The sequence below is a fragment of the Chiloscyllium punctatum genome, chromosome 12 (assembly GCF_047496795.1).
Source record: "Chiloscyllium punctatum isolate Juve2018m chromosome 12, sChiPun1.3, whole genome shotgun sequence".
Taxonomy (NCBI): domain Eukaryota; kingdom Metazoa; phylum Chordata; class Chondrichthyes; order Orectolobiformes; family Hemiscylliidae; genus Chiloscyllium; species Chiloscyllium punctatum.
Genome location: NC_092750.1, coordinates 55,814,522 through 55,831,748, shown reverse-complemented (window position 1 = coordinate 55,831,748; position 17,227 = coordinate 55,814,522). Strand labels below are relative to the sequence as shown.

Here is a 17,227-nt window from a genome sequence, read left to right as displayed (position 1 = left end):
TGTAAATTGTCAATTCAAAGATGTGTCCACCTGCCTTCCTGGGCATGATACATCTTTGGAATGAAAAGATATTCAAACGTTTTCAGTGAACAACTTGATATTAATTGATATCTTTTCAGAAGAAAAGTTGCATTGTTAGAGCCCCTTCATCACAAGAACAGCAGTGATTTGAAAGGCAGCTTTGAATTCCATACTTAACGGGTAAAAAGTGCAGACCTTGTCAGCAATGTTAAAATCACAATGAATACTTAAAATTGGTAGAAAATTATTTCTGTGAGTTGCATATTGTTTAAAAATTTTCTCTACTTTTGCAGTTAGTCAATTTTTTTCATTTGAAATTGCACCAAACATTTGAATTACTCCACAAAAAAGTGGAACTTTATATAATTTACTTTGAAAGGCTTTCAAAAAAAATCTCTCTACTTCGAGAAACCGCATTTGCTGACAAACATTCAATACAGTTCAAGCACATTGATGTCATGGAAATCAATCTCTAAGATAAATGATCGATAACCAGCTTCCTTTTACAGATTTTGACTGAGATTTTAGTCTGAATTGATGGTTTACAATATGTGAAGCAAATCTTTCCTGTATATCTGGAGTAGTACAGGATTCCATGTTCAAATTCATATTGTCAGAAATCACATGACACCAGGTTAAAGTCCAACAGGTTTATTTGAAATCACAAGCTTTTGGGTTGTTTCCCCTTCTTCAGGTGAATTGATATTATAAGTACATCCTGCAATTTGATAGGTCTACAAGGACCCTCAATCTCCTTGCATACTCCTAAAGTTGCAGAGGAGATTTTGACAAATCGATTTGAGTGACCAAAAAAAACTCATGTTTTAAAGATTAGATTGCTGCTTTTGAAGATATGCAATCCTGTATTTTGTTCGGCCGAAGGAGATTCGATCACATTGATGAACCTTCCCTGCTGAACTTCAGTGAGTTTACATTTAGGATGGAATCGTTGCCAGCTGATGAATGTATGCTTGGCACCTAAACCTCAGAACAACTCATTTGATGGCAGTTCCATTGATTTCTAATTACGTCAGCATGATCTCATGTGGTTATGACTCTGGCATCCTGGTCATTGCCAAGGGTCAAATTGCTGAGAATCAAACTCCTTCTTGTGGATGATAGAGATCTGCAGAGGTTTCAAGTCAGAAGCAGTGATGAGTGCTGATGAAATATCTGTTGGTGAACTGCAGTAACTCAGGTTGAAGTTTCAATTACCCAAGTTTGCCGACTTGTCTTTGGCTCAGTATGAGAACATCAAAACTTTATCAGTCTTAATCTGTGTGAAATGAAATGGATAGTTATGATGTAGAACTCATGCTGCAAGTTTGAATAGATGACTGAATGTTAAAGAAGATTCTGTATTCATTAAAACAATATGAATTGCAATCTAACAATGGAGGAAGCCTTCAGTTATCTTGCCTGAGCACTAGCTTTTTCCATGGGTGCTTGTGATGCAAGGTGCAATTTATTAACTGTGAAATGGAAATAACAGCTGCAATTCTTTGACTTGTTCAAATGCTGACTTTGTTTTTAACAGCTGCCTCTTACTGGATCAAAAAACCCAGAAGTAAAGTATATTTTTCTGAGGAAAATGCTGAATTAGAGTGTGAAGTAGGTGGTCAGCCGCGACCTGAGGTTCAATGGAAAGTGAATGGGAAACTTTTGAACGGTAAGAAGCTTTTGTCGATGAAATAAAATTATATTCATGAAACAGAAAAATACGTTGGTCAACAAAATTAATGTTAAAAAATAATCTATCATAAACTAACACTGCAAGGGCATGGGAACCTAGACTGTAGCTTTAGGGTGCAGGACTTGGAGTGGAGGGAGGTTAGGAACATGGCATTAATCTCAAAGGAGGGTGCCTGTAAACAGGAAAGTGGCTTGAAGTGTGTATACTTCAATGCAAGAAGTATATGAAATAAGGTAGGTGAACTTGCAGCGTGAGTTGGTACATGGGATTTCGATGTTGTGGCTATTACGGAGACATGGGTAGAACAGGGACAGGATTGGCTGTTGCAGGTTCCATGGTTTGAATGTTTTAGTAGGGTCAGAGGTGGGGGTAAAAGAGGGGGAGGTGTAGCATTGCTTGTCAAAGATAGTATAACAGCAGTGGAAAGGACGATGGATGAAGACTCGCCATCTGAGATAGTTTGGGCTGAGGTTAGGAATAGGAAAGGTGAGGTCACCCTGTTCGGAGTTTTCTATAGGGCTCCTAATAGTCCGAGAGACGTAGAAGAAAGGATTGCGAGGATGATTCAGGAGAAGAGTGAAAGTAATAGGGTGGTTGTTATGGGGGCTTTAACCTCCCAGATATTGACTGGGAAAGCTATAGCTCGAGTTCGTTAGATGGGTCGGTGTATGTCCAATGTGTGGAGGAGGGTTTCGACACAATATGTAGACAGGTCAACAAGAGGTGAGGCCATACTGGATTTGGTTCTGGGTAACGAACCAGGCCAGGTGTTAGAATTGGAGGTAGGTGAGCACTTTGGGCTCAGTGACCACAATTCGGTGACTTTTACTCTAGTGATGGAGAGGGATAAGTGTGCACTGCAGGGCAAGAGTTATAGCTGGGGGCAGGGAAATTATGATGCGGTGAGGCACGACTTAGGATGCGTGGCTTGGAAAAGTAGGCTTCAAGACAAGGGCGCAATTGATATGTGGAACTTGTTCAAGGAGCAACGATTGAGTGTCCTTGATAAGTATGTACCTGTCAGGCAGGGAGGAAAGGGTTGTGTGAGGGAGCCGTGGTTTAATAAGGAATTGGAATCCCTTGTTAAAGGGAAGAGGGCGGCTTATGTAAAGATGAGGCGTGAAGGTTCAATTGGGGCGATTGAGAGTTATAAGGTAGCCAGGAAGGATCTGAAGAGAGAGCTAAGAGCAGCAAGGACGGGACATGAAAAGTCCTTAGTTGGTAGGATTAGGGAAAACCCAAAGGCTTTCTTTAGGTCTGTGTGGAATAAAAGAATGACTAGGGTAGGAATAGGTCCAATGAAGGATAGTAGTGGGAAGTTGCGTGTGGGGGCTGAAGAGATTGGGGAGACACTGAATGAATACTTTTCGTCAGTATTCACTCAGGAACAGGACATTGTTGCCGATGTGAATACTGAGTCACAATTAATTAGAATGGACAGCTTTGAGGTATGTAGGGAAGAGGTGTTGGAAATTCTGGCAAGGGTGAAAATAGATAAGTCTCCAGGCCTGATGGCATTTATCCTAGGATTCTCTGGGAAGCCAGGGAGGAGGTTCCAGAGCCATTGGCCTTGATTTTTATGTTCTCGTTGTCTACAGGAATAGTGCCAGAAGACTGGAGGATAGCAAATGTGGTTCCCTTGTTCAAGAAGGGGAGTAGGGATAACCCTAGTAACTATAGGTCGGTGAGTCTCACTTCTGTTGTGGGAAAAGTCTAAGAGAGAATTGTAAGGGATAGGATTTATGAACATCTGGATAGGAATAATGTGATCAAGGATAGTCAGCATGGTTTTGTGAAGGGCAGGTCATGTCTCACAAACCTTATTGAATTCTTTAAGAAGGTGACTAAGAAGATGGATGAGGGTAAAGCGGTAGATGCGGTGTATATGGATTTTAGTAAGGCATTTGATAAGGTTCCCCATGGTAGGCTACTACAAAAAATACGGAGGTATGACATTGAGGGTGAGTTGGAGGTTTGGATTAGGAATTGGCTGGCTGGAAGAAGACAGAGGGTAGGAGTTGATGGTAAAGGTTCATCTTGGAGTGCAGTTACTAGCGGTGTTCTGCAAGGATCTGTTTTGGGACCATTGCTGTTTGTCATTTTTATAAATGACCTGGAGGAGGGGCTAGAAGGTTGGGTGAGCAAGTTTGCGGATGATACGAAAGTCGGTGGAGTTGTTGACAGTGAGGAAGGATGTGTCAGGTTACAGCGGGATATAGATAAGCTGCAGAGCTGGGCAGAAAGGTGGCAAATGGAGTTCAATGTAGGTAAGTGTGAGGGGATTCACTTTGATATGAAAAACAAAAAGATGGGGTACTGGGCTAATGGTCGGATACTTGGTAGTGTGGATGAGCAGAGGGATCTTGGTGTCCATGTGCACAGATCTCTGAAAGTTGCCACCCAGGTAAATTGTGCGGTGAAGAAGGCATATGGTGTACTGGCTTTTATTGGTAGAGGAATCGAGTTCCGGATTCCTGAGGTCATGTTGCAATTGTATAAGACTCTGGTGCGGCCGCATCTGGAGTATTGTGTGCAATTTTGGTCACCATACTATAGGAAGGATGTGGAGGCACTGGAACGGGTGCAGAGGAGGTTTACCAGGATGTTGCCTGGTATGGCAAGAAGATCGGATGAGGAAAGGCTGAGGCACTTGGGGCTGTTTTCATTGGAGAAAAGAAGCTTTCGGGGTGACTTGATAGAGGTGTACAAGATGATTAGGGGTTTTGATAGGGTTGACCATGAGAACCTTTTTCCACGTATGGAGTCAGCTATTACGAGGGGGCATAGCTTTAAATTAAGGGGTGGTAGGTATAGGACAGATGTTAGGGGTAGATTCTTTAATCAGCGAGTCGTGAGTTCATGGAATGCCCTGCCAGTAGCAGTGGTGGACTCTCCCTCTTTATGGGCATTTAAACGGGCATTGGATAGGCATATGGAGAATAGTGGGCTAGTGTAGGTTAGGTGGGCTTGGATCGGCGCAACATCGAGGGCCAAAGGGCCTGTATTTTTCGATGTTCTATAACAATCAGAAAGAGGACATTTTCAGGGCCTGTATATAAATGGTTATTGTGAAGCAAGGTGGTTCTGAATAAGGCTGTATCTTCACCTTAAATTTGGAATCTTCTCCTTTATTTTTGATGCTGATTGCTGAGTATATGTCATCCTGAGTAAAGTCACATTGCTTTAGTTTCTGATGCAAAATTAGGACTAATTTTGGGTTCTGCAACCAACTTTTCAAGATGGAGGCTTTGTGGTTGCTCCTTATGAGATAGCCTGTTGATTGACTAACTGTGGAGGACAATGCAGGACAATGCAGCTTTCTGTCAAAACAAGCATTTCTGTTTGAAGGGATCACATTATATTTTGGAAAAGTTGGCCGGCACTTGGATCTTTCAGTTTTCAGCTCCGAGAGGAATGCATTGGAAACTGGAAACTGTGCTCACAGGTCTCTCATTTCTGTCTGATGATCTTGCTGGGGGTGTGGAGAGACTGCATTGTGGTCATGTTTCCCAAGGACTGGAGGGAAAGGATAGCCATCTCCAGCCAAGGAGATGAGGTGTAGTACTGGTTGAGGAAGTAACAGTGTGGTCCCTATAAGCTGAAGAGGATCTAGTATCTGCAGAGGTCAAGTAAGATTAGTGGCTTAACACCAGTCGATTGTCAAGGCCAACAGTCTGTCCCAGCATTCTACTGCAGAGCACGCTTCAGGTTGACACACCTTGCAGTTCCATTCTCGAAATCCCTCTCTTTCTCTCTTTGCAGGTACCTCATCTGAATAGTCAGTGCTGTCCCTTAGTACTTTCCCCTTGCATCCATACTTCACCATAATCCTTCACAAATGTTATCCTTCCCTCTACTGCACACAAGCCTTGATGAGCCCTCACACCCATCTGATTTTTCTTTGCGACAGAAGACAGCATTTCAGTTGAGGGAGAAGCAGATATCTGGAATGGGTGAAGGCAAGGAGTCCAGGGAGGGGGAGTGAAGAGAAGAGGGTGAGTGTTGGGACTTCTACCGTGACAGGCACCTTCTTGGTCACTGGCAATAAGTTTTTCCGACTGCTCCGCTGAGGGAGAGGTCTTGTAGCCAAGGACTGTAGACGACTTGAGCCTCCTGAGACACTGGTGCTCAGGCATAGTGAAGGCTGGTCTTCTGCATTGGGAGGTAAAAACAATAACTGCAGATGCTGAAAACCAAATACTGGATTCGTGGTGCTGGAAGAGCACAGCAGTTCAGGCAGCATCCAAGATGCTGCCTGAACTGCTGTGCCTTTCTGCATTGGGAGCCTTGTTTCCTTCCCAGCCACTTTATCCGTTCCCTCTGCTGTGTTGAAGGACTAATGGCTGAGGTAAAAGCAGCGGATGCCCCTGTCAACGTTGCTCCTGCTGCTGCTTTTGCAGTTGATGTTGGTGAGATCCCTGCAACTTGCCCCTTAGCAGAGATGGATTGAAGAGCTGCCTAAGCTGCTCCTTTGCTGCTTTGCTGGCAGCTAGCGGGGAAGTGCAGTTGAAGGGAGGTGACATTCATGATAACTGAAATATCCGCTTTCACCTGTGAAAGCACACTGAGAAACATTTCAAACAATGGACCTGGTACGTATAATTGGTTGAACTGATCAAAGCTTTGACAGTTTAACAATTTCACAAAGTATCTGTTCTGTCTGGCGCCTGTCGTGAATCGCTGGCAGTGTGGGGAAACCATGGATTACAACTCCATGATCCAGTGGCTAAGGCTAAAGATGGTATTCCTGATGCTCTGCTCAGGAACACAAGGTGTCAGAGAACCTGCTTAGAAAGACAAGTTGATAGAGAAGAATCAAGCAACTTGAGCAGTCCTCTGACAAGTCTATGGAGAAGTCTGCAAACCCGAAGACTCTGCGTATTTGTTCTGTCTGCCTTTCACTGGTGAGATACAATGAAATACATTTAGATCTCTTTGCATTCAGAGTCTCCATGTCATCCTTAGATAGCAGTGGATGGTGAACTGGGCAATATCAGAAATAGCAGCTGGTCCACCCTGAAAGGCAGCTAATCCACAAAAGCCTATGGCAACAATAACAATTGCAATAGTAACAATTCATAGCAATTGACAGTATTGTCCATACTCTACACTGAGGCAGAAGTTTAAATTAGATTAGATTAGATTCCCTCCATTGTGGAAACAGGCCCTTTGACCCAACAAGTCCACACTGACCCTTCGAAGAGTATACCACCCAGACCCATTTCTCTCTGACTAATGCACCTAACACTATGGGTAATTTAGCATGGCCAATTCACCTGACCTGCACATCTTTGGAGTGTGGGAGGAAACCGGAGCACACAGAGGAAACCCACGCAGATACAGGGAGAATGTACAAACTCCACACAGTCACCCGAGGCTGGAATCGAACCTGGCTGTTCTGACAGGTTTCAGGGTGGAGTCCTTCATGAAACCAAGGCATCCATCTCAGTCATCCTTGCTGAGGCTAATTTAGGAGCTTTGTACTCTTAGGAGTCTGGGTGGCGATGACTTCCTGCTCAGAGCGTGCTGGCGACAACTACACTAGACACCTATACTGTTTCTAAGACAATGTTCCGCATAAGCTGCCACACGAGAGTCGCACACAATGTGGGTATCATTCTTGATCTGAAATGGCATCCAAAGTCCCAAAACTAAATGTGCTCAGAGGTCAAATGTTGCAGTTTAGTTTCTATTACTCCTGGCTGGATCTGGTGTCTAATTATGTGAGGGGAAAATAAATGTCTACTTAAAAAAAGTTGTTGCAAGAATTGCAGAAATGTAGCACCGCTGCTCCCTGTCCCTACTCCCCTTCCCACTCTCTCTCACACACGGCCCCATCTTCTTCCACATCCTTCTCCCACTGTTCCATTTCTTTGCTCTCATCCTCTGTTCATCCCTTCCTCACTTTCCTGTTCTCTCAGCCATCTTTCTCCTCCCTTCCTTTCTCTGTCATTCATTACATCTGTCTACTCAATTCTGATACTTCCCTTCAAATCAGTGGGATTTGTTTCACATACTGTCAAATGTCAGTATAATCAGCATTGTATTGACTTGCCCTTTTCTCTGCTTTGTGACTTGGAGCAGGGCAGTTGATTTCGTCCTTCCAGAATGTTCTCCTTTAACCTATTGCTAATGGCCAATCAACATGATTAAGATTGATCATCTACCTCTAGCCACAGACACTGCAGAGACGGGTTAAGCCTAGACAGACTATTAATGGATCTTGCTGTACAGTTGTAATATCTCTGCCTCTGGGCTAGAATGTCTGGGTTCACATCCCACCCAATCCAGAGATGTGTCCTGACATGTTTGAGCAGTTTGCTCACAAATATGTATTGATTCTTCTGCAGTGTTGCATTGACTGTTTTGTTTTAAAGAAAGCAATAAAATTGAGGCCAACCCAAGGCTACTATTAGTTCTGCAAGTTTGTTTATGTAGTTTTCCTAAACTATTATGCACAGTAAGAGTGTTGTGCAAGATTCCAACAATTCATTTGTGTGTTTTCTGTGGATGACAAAACTTCAATGTTTCTTATGACATAGAGACATAAGTGTTGGGTTGGGAAAATAAATGCATTTCAAAATTGGAACCTGCTCTTTGCTTTGTGTCTGTAGATTTTGTGACGAGTTATTTTTGAGAAGGATCAGTTCCCAACATTACAATAGAGGGTTCATATTGCAGAGCAAAGAAAAATACATTGAACAAAATTTGGTCACTAGGTAAGGGGCTGTAGCAATGATAAGGAATCTGTGTGTAACAAGTATGGATTGAAACTGATGGATTCAGAGTGTGTGTTCATGTTTCAGTTGTACTGCTTTCATGACAACATCCTGAGAACTAATTTAAGTCACTAAATGCAGTGCATTTCCTCATCATTCTCTGTCTAGAGAAATCAATAGTAGTATAAAATAAAAAATTTCTTTGTACAAAATTTGTTGATAATAAGAAAGACATTTAATATATTACAGAGACAAAGCCTGTCATTAATCGCAAGATTTCTCAAGGTGTTATCACACTCACGAATCTGCAGCTGAATGACAGTGCAGTCTATCAGTGTGAAGCTTCTAACAAGCATGGATCTATTCTTGCCAATGCAGTTGTCAATGTTCTGAGTAAGTATCAATGCTGAATGATTGATTGCTCATTGTATACCACAGATTGTAATGCCACAGACATGATACATGGTTAGCTCTTCAGAGTTTGTTTTCTCACCAGTGCAGTTTAAAGATTTGCAGCTGACCCATGCCATTGGGACAGTATCAGACTTGGAATTTGCAGAGGTTGCCAATTAAAACTAATTCTTAAAGCAAATGTAACAACCTTTCAGCTTATATATAAAAAAAAATTGCTTGCCTTTTTGGTTTTTGCATGACTGCTGTTGTATTAAAGCAATAACTGCATTAGGAAGTGAATTATTGACTCCAATGCAGCACAGAAACTATAATGTAATTGTAAATAGTTGTGAACGACAATTCTGGTTTTACTCTACACATTTCATAAGTTCTTCAAGTGCTTTAAATATATTTACTTTGGTATGCTGTCAAATTTAACTCCCAGAAATATATTGCATAATTTGTTATTTAAGTTATGAAAACATTGTGTTGTTCAATTCATCAGGAAACCTTACATACATGCTTTAAAATGAATGTCTGTTTGCAGCAAGATAGTTAAATAACATCAAAGCTAGTTAAAGGAAGTCAAATTATACAGCAACATGTGAAACTTTGAAGTTTCTCATGCTCTGAACATATCAATCTCACTTTCTTCTGGAAAAAAAGTTTTCAATTCTGCTGAATCTCCTTTTTCAGAAACTGTTTCCTTTATTTAATTTCTTTTTGTACCTTGAATATGTATGCAAAATGACATGCTTGATCTTGTGTGACTTGATAAGAAAAAAACAAACAGCAGGAGAGACATAGAAACTGAGGGAATTTGTTTTATCTGTGATGTAACTGACAATATCTGTTGGGATGACTATGAAATCTTTCTACCTCTAGTTTCAGCGGTGGTCAAAATTTGTATGGTTATAAATATGTTGTATACAATTGGCATATAATTTAACATTTGGTTGAATAACACATCTTGTTTTACTGAATAGTTAGAAGTACATTAAGATTTTGTTAATTAAGTACACCTAATTACCCTGAAAGGTTATTTGCATGAATACATAAGGCAATAAGATACAAGAGCAGAATTAAGCCATTTATTCTGTCAAATCTATTCCATCATTTGATCATGGCTGGTATCTTTCTCAACCACATTCCTATAACCTTCTCTCCATTTCACTTGATCTCCCTACCAATCAAGAACCTATCTATCTCTGTCTTAAATATACTCAATGACTTGGCCTCCACAGCCCTATACAGCAGTGAGTTCCACAGATCAACCATCCTGTGACTGAAAAAATTCTTCGTCATCTCCATTCTAAAGGCTCATCCCTTCACTCTGAGGTTGTGACCTCTGGGGGGAGAAGTCTCTCCTACTCGTGGAAACATCTTCTCTACTGTCACAGTACCTAGGCTTTTCAGTATTCTGAAAGTTTCAATTAGATTAGATTAGATTACTTACAGTGTGGAAACAGGCCCTTCGGCCCAACAAGTCCACACTGCCCCGCCGAAGCGCAACCCACCCTTTCCCCTACATTTACCCCTTTTACCTAACACTATGGGCAATTTAGCATGGCCAATTCACCTGACCTGCATATTTTTGACTGTGGGAGGAAACCGGAGCACCCGGAGGAAACCCACGCAGACACGGGGCGAACGTGCAAACTCCACACAGTCAGTCGCCTGAGTCGGGAATTGAACCCGGGTCTCTGGCGCTGTGAGGCAGCAGTGCTAACCACTGCGCCACCGTACCACCCACTTATTAAACACAAAGTTGCTTAGGACGAGAATCTTTTTTTCCAATGTAAAGTTTAATTTGTGAGCAGCAGCATTGAAGACCATGCCAGTTGGCTTGTCAGAGTTCTAGTACTGGTGGCATGGAAATGGTCAATAGATAAAATGGTATTCATGTAACATTAGGCTTCAAGCACTTGAAGAAGTTGCAGACTTTTAACTAGTGTTTTATTTTTAATGTTCACTTACAATCATCAACAGATCTTGCGCCGATGATGCTGACCCCTGATGATCAGAAATATATTGCAGTTGAAGGAAAATCCACTCAGCTACATTGTAAAGTATTCGGATCTCCTTCGCCCACAGTGTTTTGGTAAGGATTTGTTTAATTCTAAAAGAAAAATGCACATTGCGCTGATCCACTGTCAATGCTGCTTGAAAATCATTTGTAGGTTTTAACTCGAGGGCAGTTAAGGATGGACAATAAATTCTAGTTGAGCCAGTAACACAGAATAGCCATGTACAGTTATAAAAGAAAAAAAAGACTTGTTTGGCTTCATTGTACTTATATATTGAAACTTAACACGGGCATTTCCAATTATGTTTTTTTTTAGGCTAAAGGAAGACATGGAAACTGCACTTGAGGGTGAGAATTATTTTCTGCATGAAAATGGTACTCTGGAAATAAAAAATGTCCAAAATGAAGACGGAGGATTTTATACTTGTTGGGCAACTAATGTATTAGGCAACGACACCACGACCTGTATGTTAGAAGTCAGGGGTAAGTCAATACTGTCTGTTTAGCTGTGATTTACTTTTTTCCTATAATGTTAGTGAATTCATTCCTGACAATTATTTTAGAGTTATTTTAAACAGCCATCGATTTATTTTAATTGATCATCATTTCAAGGATATTAAACAATACACTGTCTTTAAGATTTTGCTCATGAGGCTATTTCAGTTTCAGTGGAAATTTCAATATTACTTGCATGATGTTTTAATTAAAATGGGCACAGAATTATCCTAGATAATAAGCATTGACAGCATATGTGATACTCAAAAATACTGCAGCAAGTTTTTAAGAAACTGTTGTGCATATGACATGATTCCTTGCTTAAAACAAGTTAATTCCCTTCCTGTTCTCCATAAACTTTACCCTTTGCAAAAGCTGTTGCCATCTCTTTGAACTTTCCCATATCCTTTCCACTCCAGTGTATGCCACTGATAAAGCTATCTTGCAACACATTCTTTTATCATTTGTCTCCACTCTCCATCCTGTTCCAACCTCACTTCACTGCACAAAAGACAGTTACAACTCTGCTGCCATGGTTTACGATTATGCTTTCAAGCTCCAAACTTAGTCCTCCAATCAATATGAAAGTATTTACACAAAATACTCTTTCATTTTCATCCTTACACTTACACTTTATTGAGTATATTTAAAACGGAGATAGATAAGTTCTTGATTGCCAAGGGGATTCAAAGGTTACGGGGAGAAAGCAGGAAAATGGGATTGAAAAATCTATCAGCCATGGCAGAGCAGGCTCAATGGGCCAAATAGCCTAATTTCTGCTCCTATGTCTTATGATCTCACTGTCTCCAACTCCTATGTCTTATGATCTCACTGTCTCCAACAAAACCTTCAATCTTCATGTTCGATTCATCTCCCTAACTCTCACTACAGCCTTGGTTAATTTAAGTACACGGCGCATAAATGAAATTTGGGACTGTGCTGCAGCATGATTCAGAACACCTTTCTCTTCTCTATTAAAATCACACATTACTTCAGGATCAACTGAGAGCAAACATAACACACATTCTCTATCAACCCTGGCCTTAAGCCACTCTGCTCTTTCATGTCTACACTTACATTCGAAAACAAGTGTGAAGAATTATATGCCTGCCCAACCTCGAAGAGAATTCACCTTTAAGTACTCCATGCGATGTATGTATATAACGTTACAACTCTATCTGCCAGTTAGTCTGCTTTATATTTGCAAGATGCATACTGATATATCAGTTAGTTTGTTATAATGTCTGCTTCATAGCTTGCACTGTTTTGAATGAACTGATGCACAAAGTTAATCGATCCTAAATGAATAAAGGACTATTAGATCTTAATCATTATGATGTCATGGTGAACAGTGGGGTATGTGAGTATGAAGTAATCACCGCAGTTGATGAAGCTTGCAGATCCTAAGTGTAAGCTTGATGGTTGACACAGTCACTAGAACATCCAACAATAACAGGCTGTGGAAAGTTTTGCCTTCAGCATGCGCCAGGGAAATATGCACTTATCAATCAATTTTGCAAGATATGTGGCAGAAAAGATAGAGACTGTGCACTACAACAAAGCTGTAGTGAAATGGTAGTAGATACTGCGATATATATTGAGGTTGGTGGGGTGGAAGTTGAGGACCGGGGAGGAGGGGGGAATGGGTTGCAGAAACACAGACTTGAATCAAAGTAATACTGGAGGAAGTGACAGTAGGAAAACCAGTTTGAGATGCCCTCATGATAAGGAACTATAAAATGAGACACTCCCTTCAGAAATCAATCTTGAGGTTGGAAAATTATTAGTGCAAGTTAGGAAGGAGAAAATATACTGGACCAAAAAATATTAAAATGTACATTAAATTAAAAGAATCCAGAAGTTTCTCAATAAACTTCAAGAGGAATGAAATAGTTTAATGCTGAGAAGATTACAATCCCTCAAAACAGCTTGAGGAATGAGATCAGTCAGTGGATAGTCTGGAACAATGTGTGACTGTCATGCATCAGTATAAGCAAATTCTGGAAGATCAACTACAGCACGTGAAAGAAAAACTTGATGACTCCTGTACAATGAATGTACAATGACAAGTTCCAGACGCATCAGCAGATTATTTGTACATTATGGAAAATCATTGGCTCATTTATTACTTCCTTTCTTTTGGAAGAAGTACATGCACTTTGTACATGCACTTTGCCTTTAAGGAAGCTCCCTTTTAAGATTTATGTACTGAGTATATTCAATGCTGTGACTGACTGCTGGGTAGTCTGCTGTGGGCCAGTTTCTGAAGAAAACTGAGAGGCCGAAACTTTGAAGTCTTTCAAGAAAAATGTAGTTGTCATTCTTAGGATGAAAGGGGCCAATGAGTATGGGGATAAAGTGGGGACTGGATGCTAAGGTGGATGATCATCAGCATCATATTGAAGGGTGGAGCAATATTGAAGGACCAAATGGTCTTCTCCTGCTATATTTGCTGCAATATCCACTCGATAACATCAAATAGGTTTCACTGTTTTAAATATATTCAGCTACAGAGTTGAGAGATTGATAATTCAATGATTATCACTCATGTGATATAAAGAGTTTGATTCTTATCACTAAGATTGAGACCATTTGTTTACTGTTTCTCCAATGAAGTCAATGGAGTCTCAGCTTTCCAGGCTGGATGCCACAGGGAGTTTATTCCTCTCCCCTCACTGACTCCCCTTCTCTCCTCCCCTTAAACCCCAAACAAAGGCCTGTCCCCAGCCACAGTCTGAATGGCTAACTGACAGCCCAGTAGTCCTAGCAGTGCCAGATTGGAGCAGTGGCTGGGAACAGAGACCGCCCCCGATCGACAGGCAGTTGCAAAGCTGGACTGAAAAGGAAGGCCAGGGTATTGGCAGTGCCCCTGGCTGGCAGAACCTAATGTTGGGACTGAAGGAGTGCTTGGCCAGTTTTGAAGGTCTCAGAAGATCAAAAAGGGGGTTGTGACCTGGGGTTTGAGGGTAGATAGATCCAATGGACACAGGGGAACTTTAGAGTAGATCCTCAGCATGCCCCATTGATTGACACCAGTGTGTGCTGTAGAAGCTGTTGGGCTATCCACTGAATAGAGATGCTTGTACCACAGGTAAAATGCTGGTGGAGGTGGAATCAGCTCCTGAAGTGTCCATTACCCAAAGGCATGTGGGCTGACTATCTCCTCCACCTCCCATCAAAGTGACTTTGACTTTTATTTCAGCATAAAGGAGACCTTGTAATAGTTAAGCTGCAATTTACAGAGGGAAATTAGGAATTGCATTCACCTCAGTGTCCTTTAGGTACTTGGTGCTGCTTCTATTTGGTTCTTTCAACACACAGGCACACATCTATACATGTCTTGAACACTTCTTGGCCCTTCCAGGATTAAAGTGACTCAAACTATTGAGATTATGTCCAGAAATTAGAACTGTGCAGAAATCCAGCCATCGTATACTGCTGCAGGATACATCATCAAACGCATCTCCCTCAGCTCCCCCCCGCCACTGCCCGCAGTTCAGAGAGACTGTTCCTTCCGTGACATTGTAGTCTGCTCTTCCATCACTCCTAATACTTCCTTATTTACTTGGGCCATCTTCCCATTTAATTTTGGTAGGTGTAGTACCTGCCAATTCACCCTTCCCTCCTTGCTGACCAAGGCCCTAGATATCACTTCCAGGTGAAGCTGCATTTTACTTGTACTACTTTCAAACTGGCCCACTGTATTCATTGCTCACAATGTCTTCTCAAACCCAGTGCTCACACTCAGTCTCAATGCAGTTGACATCGGCGAGACCAGTTGCACACTGGGAGATCACTTCGCGGAACACTTTCACTCTCTCCTTAAAAATGGCCCTGACCTTCCAGTCGCTTGCCATTGCAATAAATCACCTTGCTCTTTCACTAATATTTCCATTCTTGGCCTGCTACAGTATTCTAATAAAGTTCAACACAAGCTGGAGGAACAACACCTCATTTTTCAGTTAGACACTTCATAACTTGCGGAATACAATATTGATTTCCATAACTTCAGATTTTGACCTCTATTCCATTTTGCTTGCATCCCAATTCTCCCTGACTGTCTCTTGTTTGACTTTTGTTGGCGGTTCTCTCAGCAGAGCAGATCCATTTTCTCCTTTTCACAGCAAATATTTACACCAATTCTATTTACCTATCACTTCTTCACCACTGTTATCACTGTCTTTGTCTTTTTCTGTGGGTCCCCTCACAATCTGTCTCATTTTCTCATCTTCTCCTCCTCTGACGGCCACACCCTCCCACTCCAAGCCATGTTAATAGGGCGAGAACCATTGTTTTCTGGCATACTTTTCATTCCAAGGTAGAATCATCATTGACTCGAAACAAACTGAGTTTGAAATGGAGAAGACTGAAATCTATTTTTTTAACGTAGAGTCATAAAGATGAAAGCAGACCCTTCGGTTCAATCAGTCCACGACAACCGTGTTCCCAAACTAAACTAGTCCCACCTGCCTGTGTTTGGCCTTGTCCTTCCAAATCTTTACAATTCATATTAATTGAAATGTCTTCGAACTGATGTAACTGTACCTGCATCCACCACTTCCTCTGGCAGTTCATTTCCACACATGAATCACTCTCAGTGTAAAAAATGCTGCCCCTCATGCCCTTTTTAAATCTTTCTCCTCTCCCCTGAAAAATATGCCCCCTAGTTTTGAACTCACGCACCTTCGGGAAACTAACTTTGCTCTTCACTCGATCTATGCCCCTCATGATTTTATCAACCTTTATAAGGTTAATCCTCAATCTACTGTGCACCAGTGAAACAAGCCCCACCCTACCCAGCCTATTTTTTATAATTCAAACCTACCATTCCCGGCTACATCCTGGTAAATCTTTTTTGAACCAGTTTAATAATTTCCTTCCTATAACAGGGTGACCAGAACTGTACACAGTACTCCAGAAGATTCCTCACCCATATCCAGTATAACCTCAACATGACATCTCAATTCCAAGACTCAAAGGTCTGAGCAATGAAGCCAAGCATGCTAAATGCTTTTTTTAAACCACCCTATGTGCATATGATGCAAAACTTCAAAGAATTGTGTCCCTGAACCCTCAGGTCTCTGTTCAACACTTTGTATCATCTATAACCACGGGTGAGGTGACTGATGACTGGAAGGTGGCTAATGTACCTTTGTTTAAGGAAGGTTGTAAGGAGGAACCAAAGAGCTATAGATCTGTGAGTCTGACTTTAGTTGTGGGTAAATAGTTTGAGGTGATTATAAAAGATAGGATGTATGGACATTTAGGGAGGCAAAAATTGATTAGGGGTGGTCAGCATGGTTTTGTGTGAGGAAAATTGTATTTCTCAAACTTGATTAAGCTTTTGAGGAAGTTACCAAAAAGATTGATGGTGGCAGAGCAGTATACGCTGTTTATTTGGACTTAAATAAAACCTTTGACAAGTTTCCACATGGTAGACTAATTAGTAAAGATAGATCACCATGGGATTCAGGGTGAGCTTGTCAATTGAATACATAATTGGCTTAATAGCAGAATATAAAAAAATAATGGTGGAGGGTTGCTGTTGAGATTGGAGGCCTGTTACCAATGTTGTTCCACAGGGTTTGATTCAGGGTCCTCTTTTGTTTGTCATTTATGTAAAGGATTTGGATGAGAATGTAGAAGGCATGGTGTAAGTAAGTTTGTGGATGACACTAAAATTGATGGATAGTAGACAGAGAAGAAGGTTTTCTAAGATTACAAAGGGATCAAATAGGTCAATGAGCTGAAAAATGGCTGGTGGAGTTCAATCTGGATAAATGTGAGGTATTGATTTTGGTACAACAAACAAGGGCAGGGCTTATCCAATTAATGGTAGTGCCTTGGGTAGTGTTGCAGAACAGAGGGACCTAGGGATAC

General features: G+C 41.3%; 1 protein-coding gene across 12 annotated transcripts in view; it reads left to right on the top strand.

Moving 5' to 3' along the window:
• chl1b (cell adhesion molecule L1-like b) overlaps positions 1 to 17,227 on the top strand; it is an 885,223-nt gene that overhangs the window by 431,582 nt on the left and 436,414 nt on the right. For all 12 annotated transcript variants that reach the window (XM_072582623.1, XM_072582619.1, XM_072582621.1 and 9 more), the window contains 4 exons: positions 1,559 to 1,690; positions 8,683 to 8,826; positions 10,816 to 10,927; positions 11,169 to 11,335. In XM_072582623.1, the coding sequence (XP_072438724.1) occupies positions 1,559 to 1,690; positions 8,683 to 8,826; positions 10,816 to 10,927; positions 11,169 to 11,335 (555 nt within the window). The remainder of the gene's footprint in view (positions 1 to 1,558; positions 1,691 to 8,682; positions 8,827 to 10,815; positions 10,928 to 11,168; positions 11,336 to 17,227) is intronic.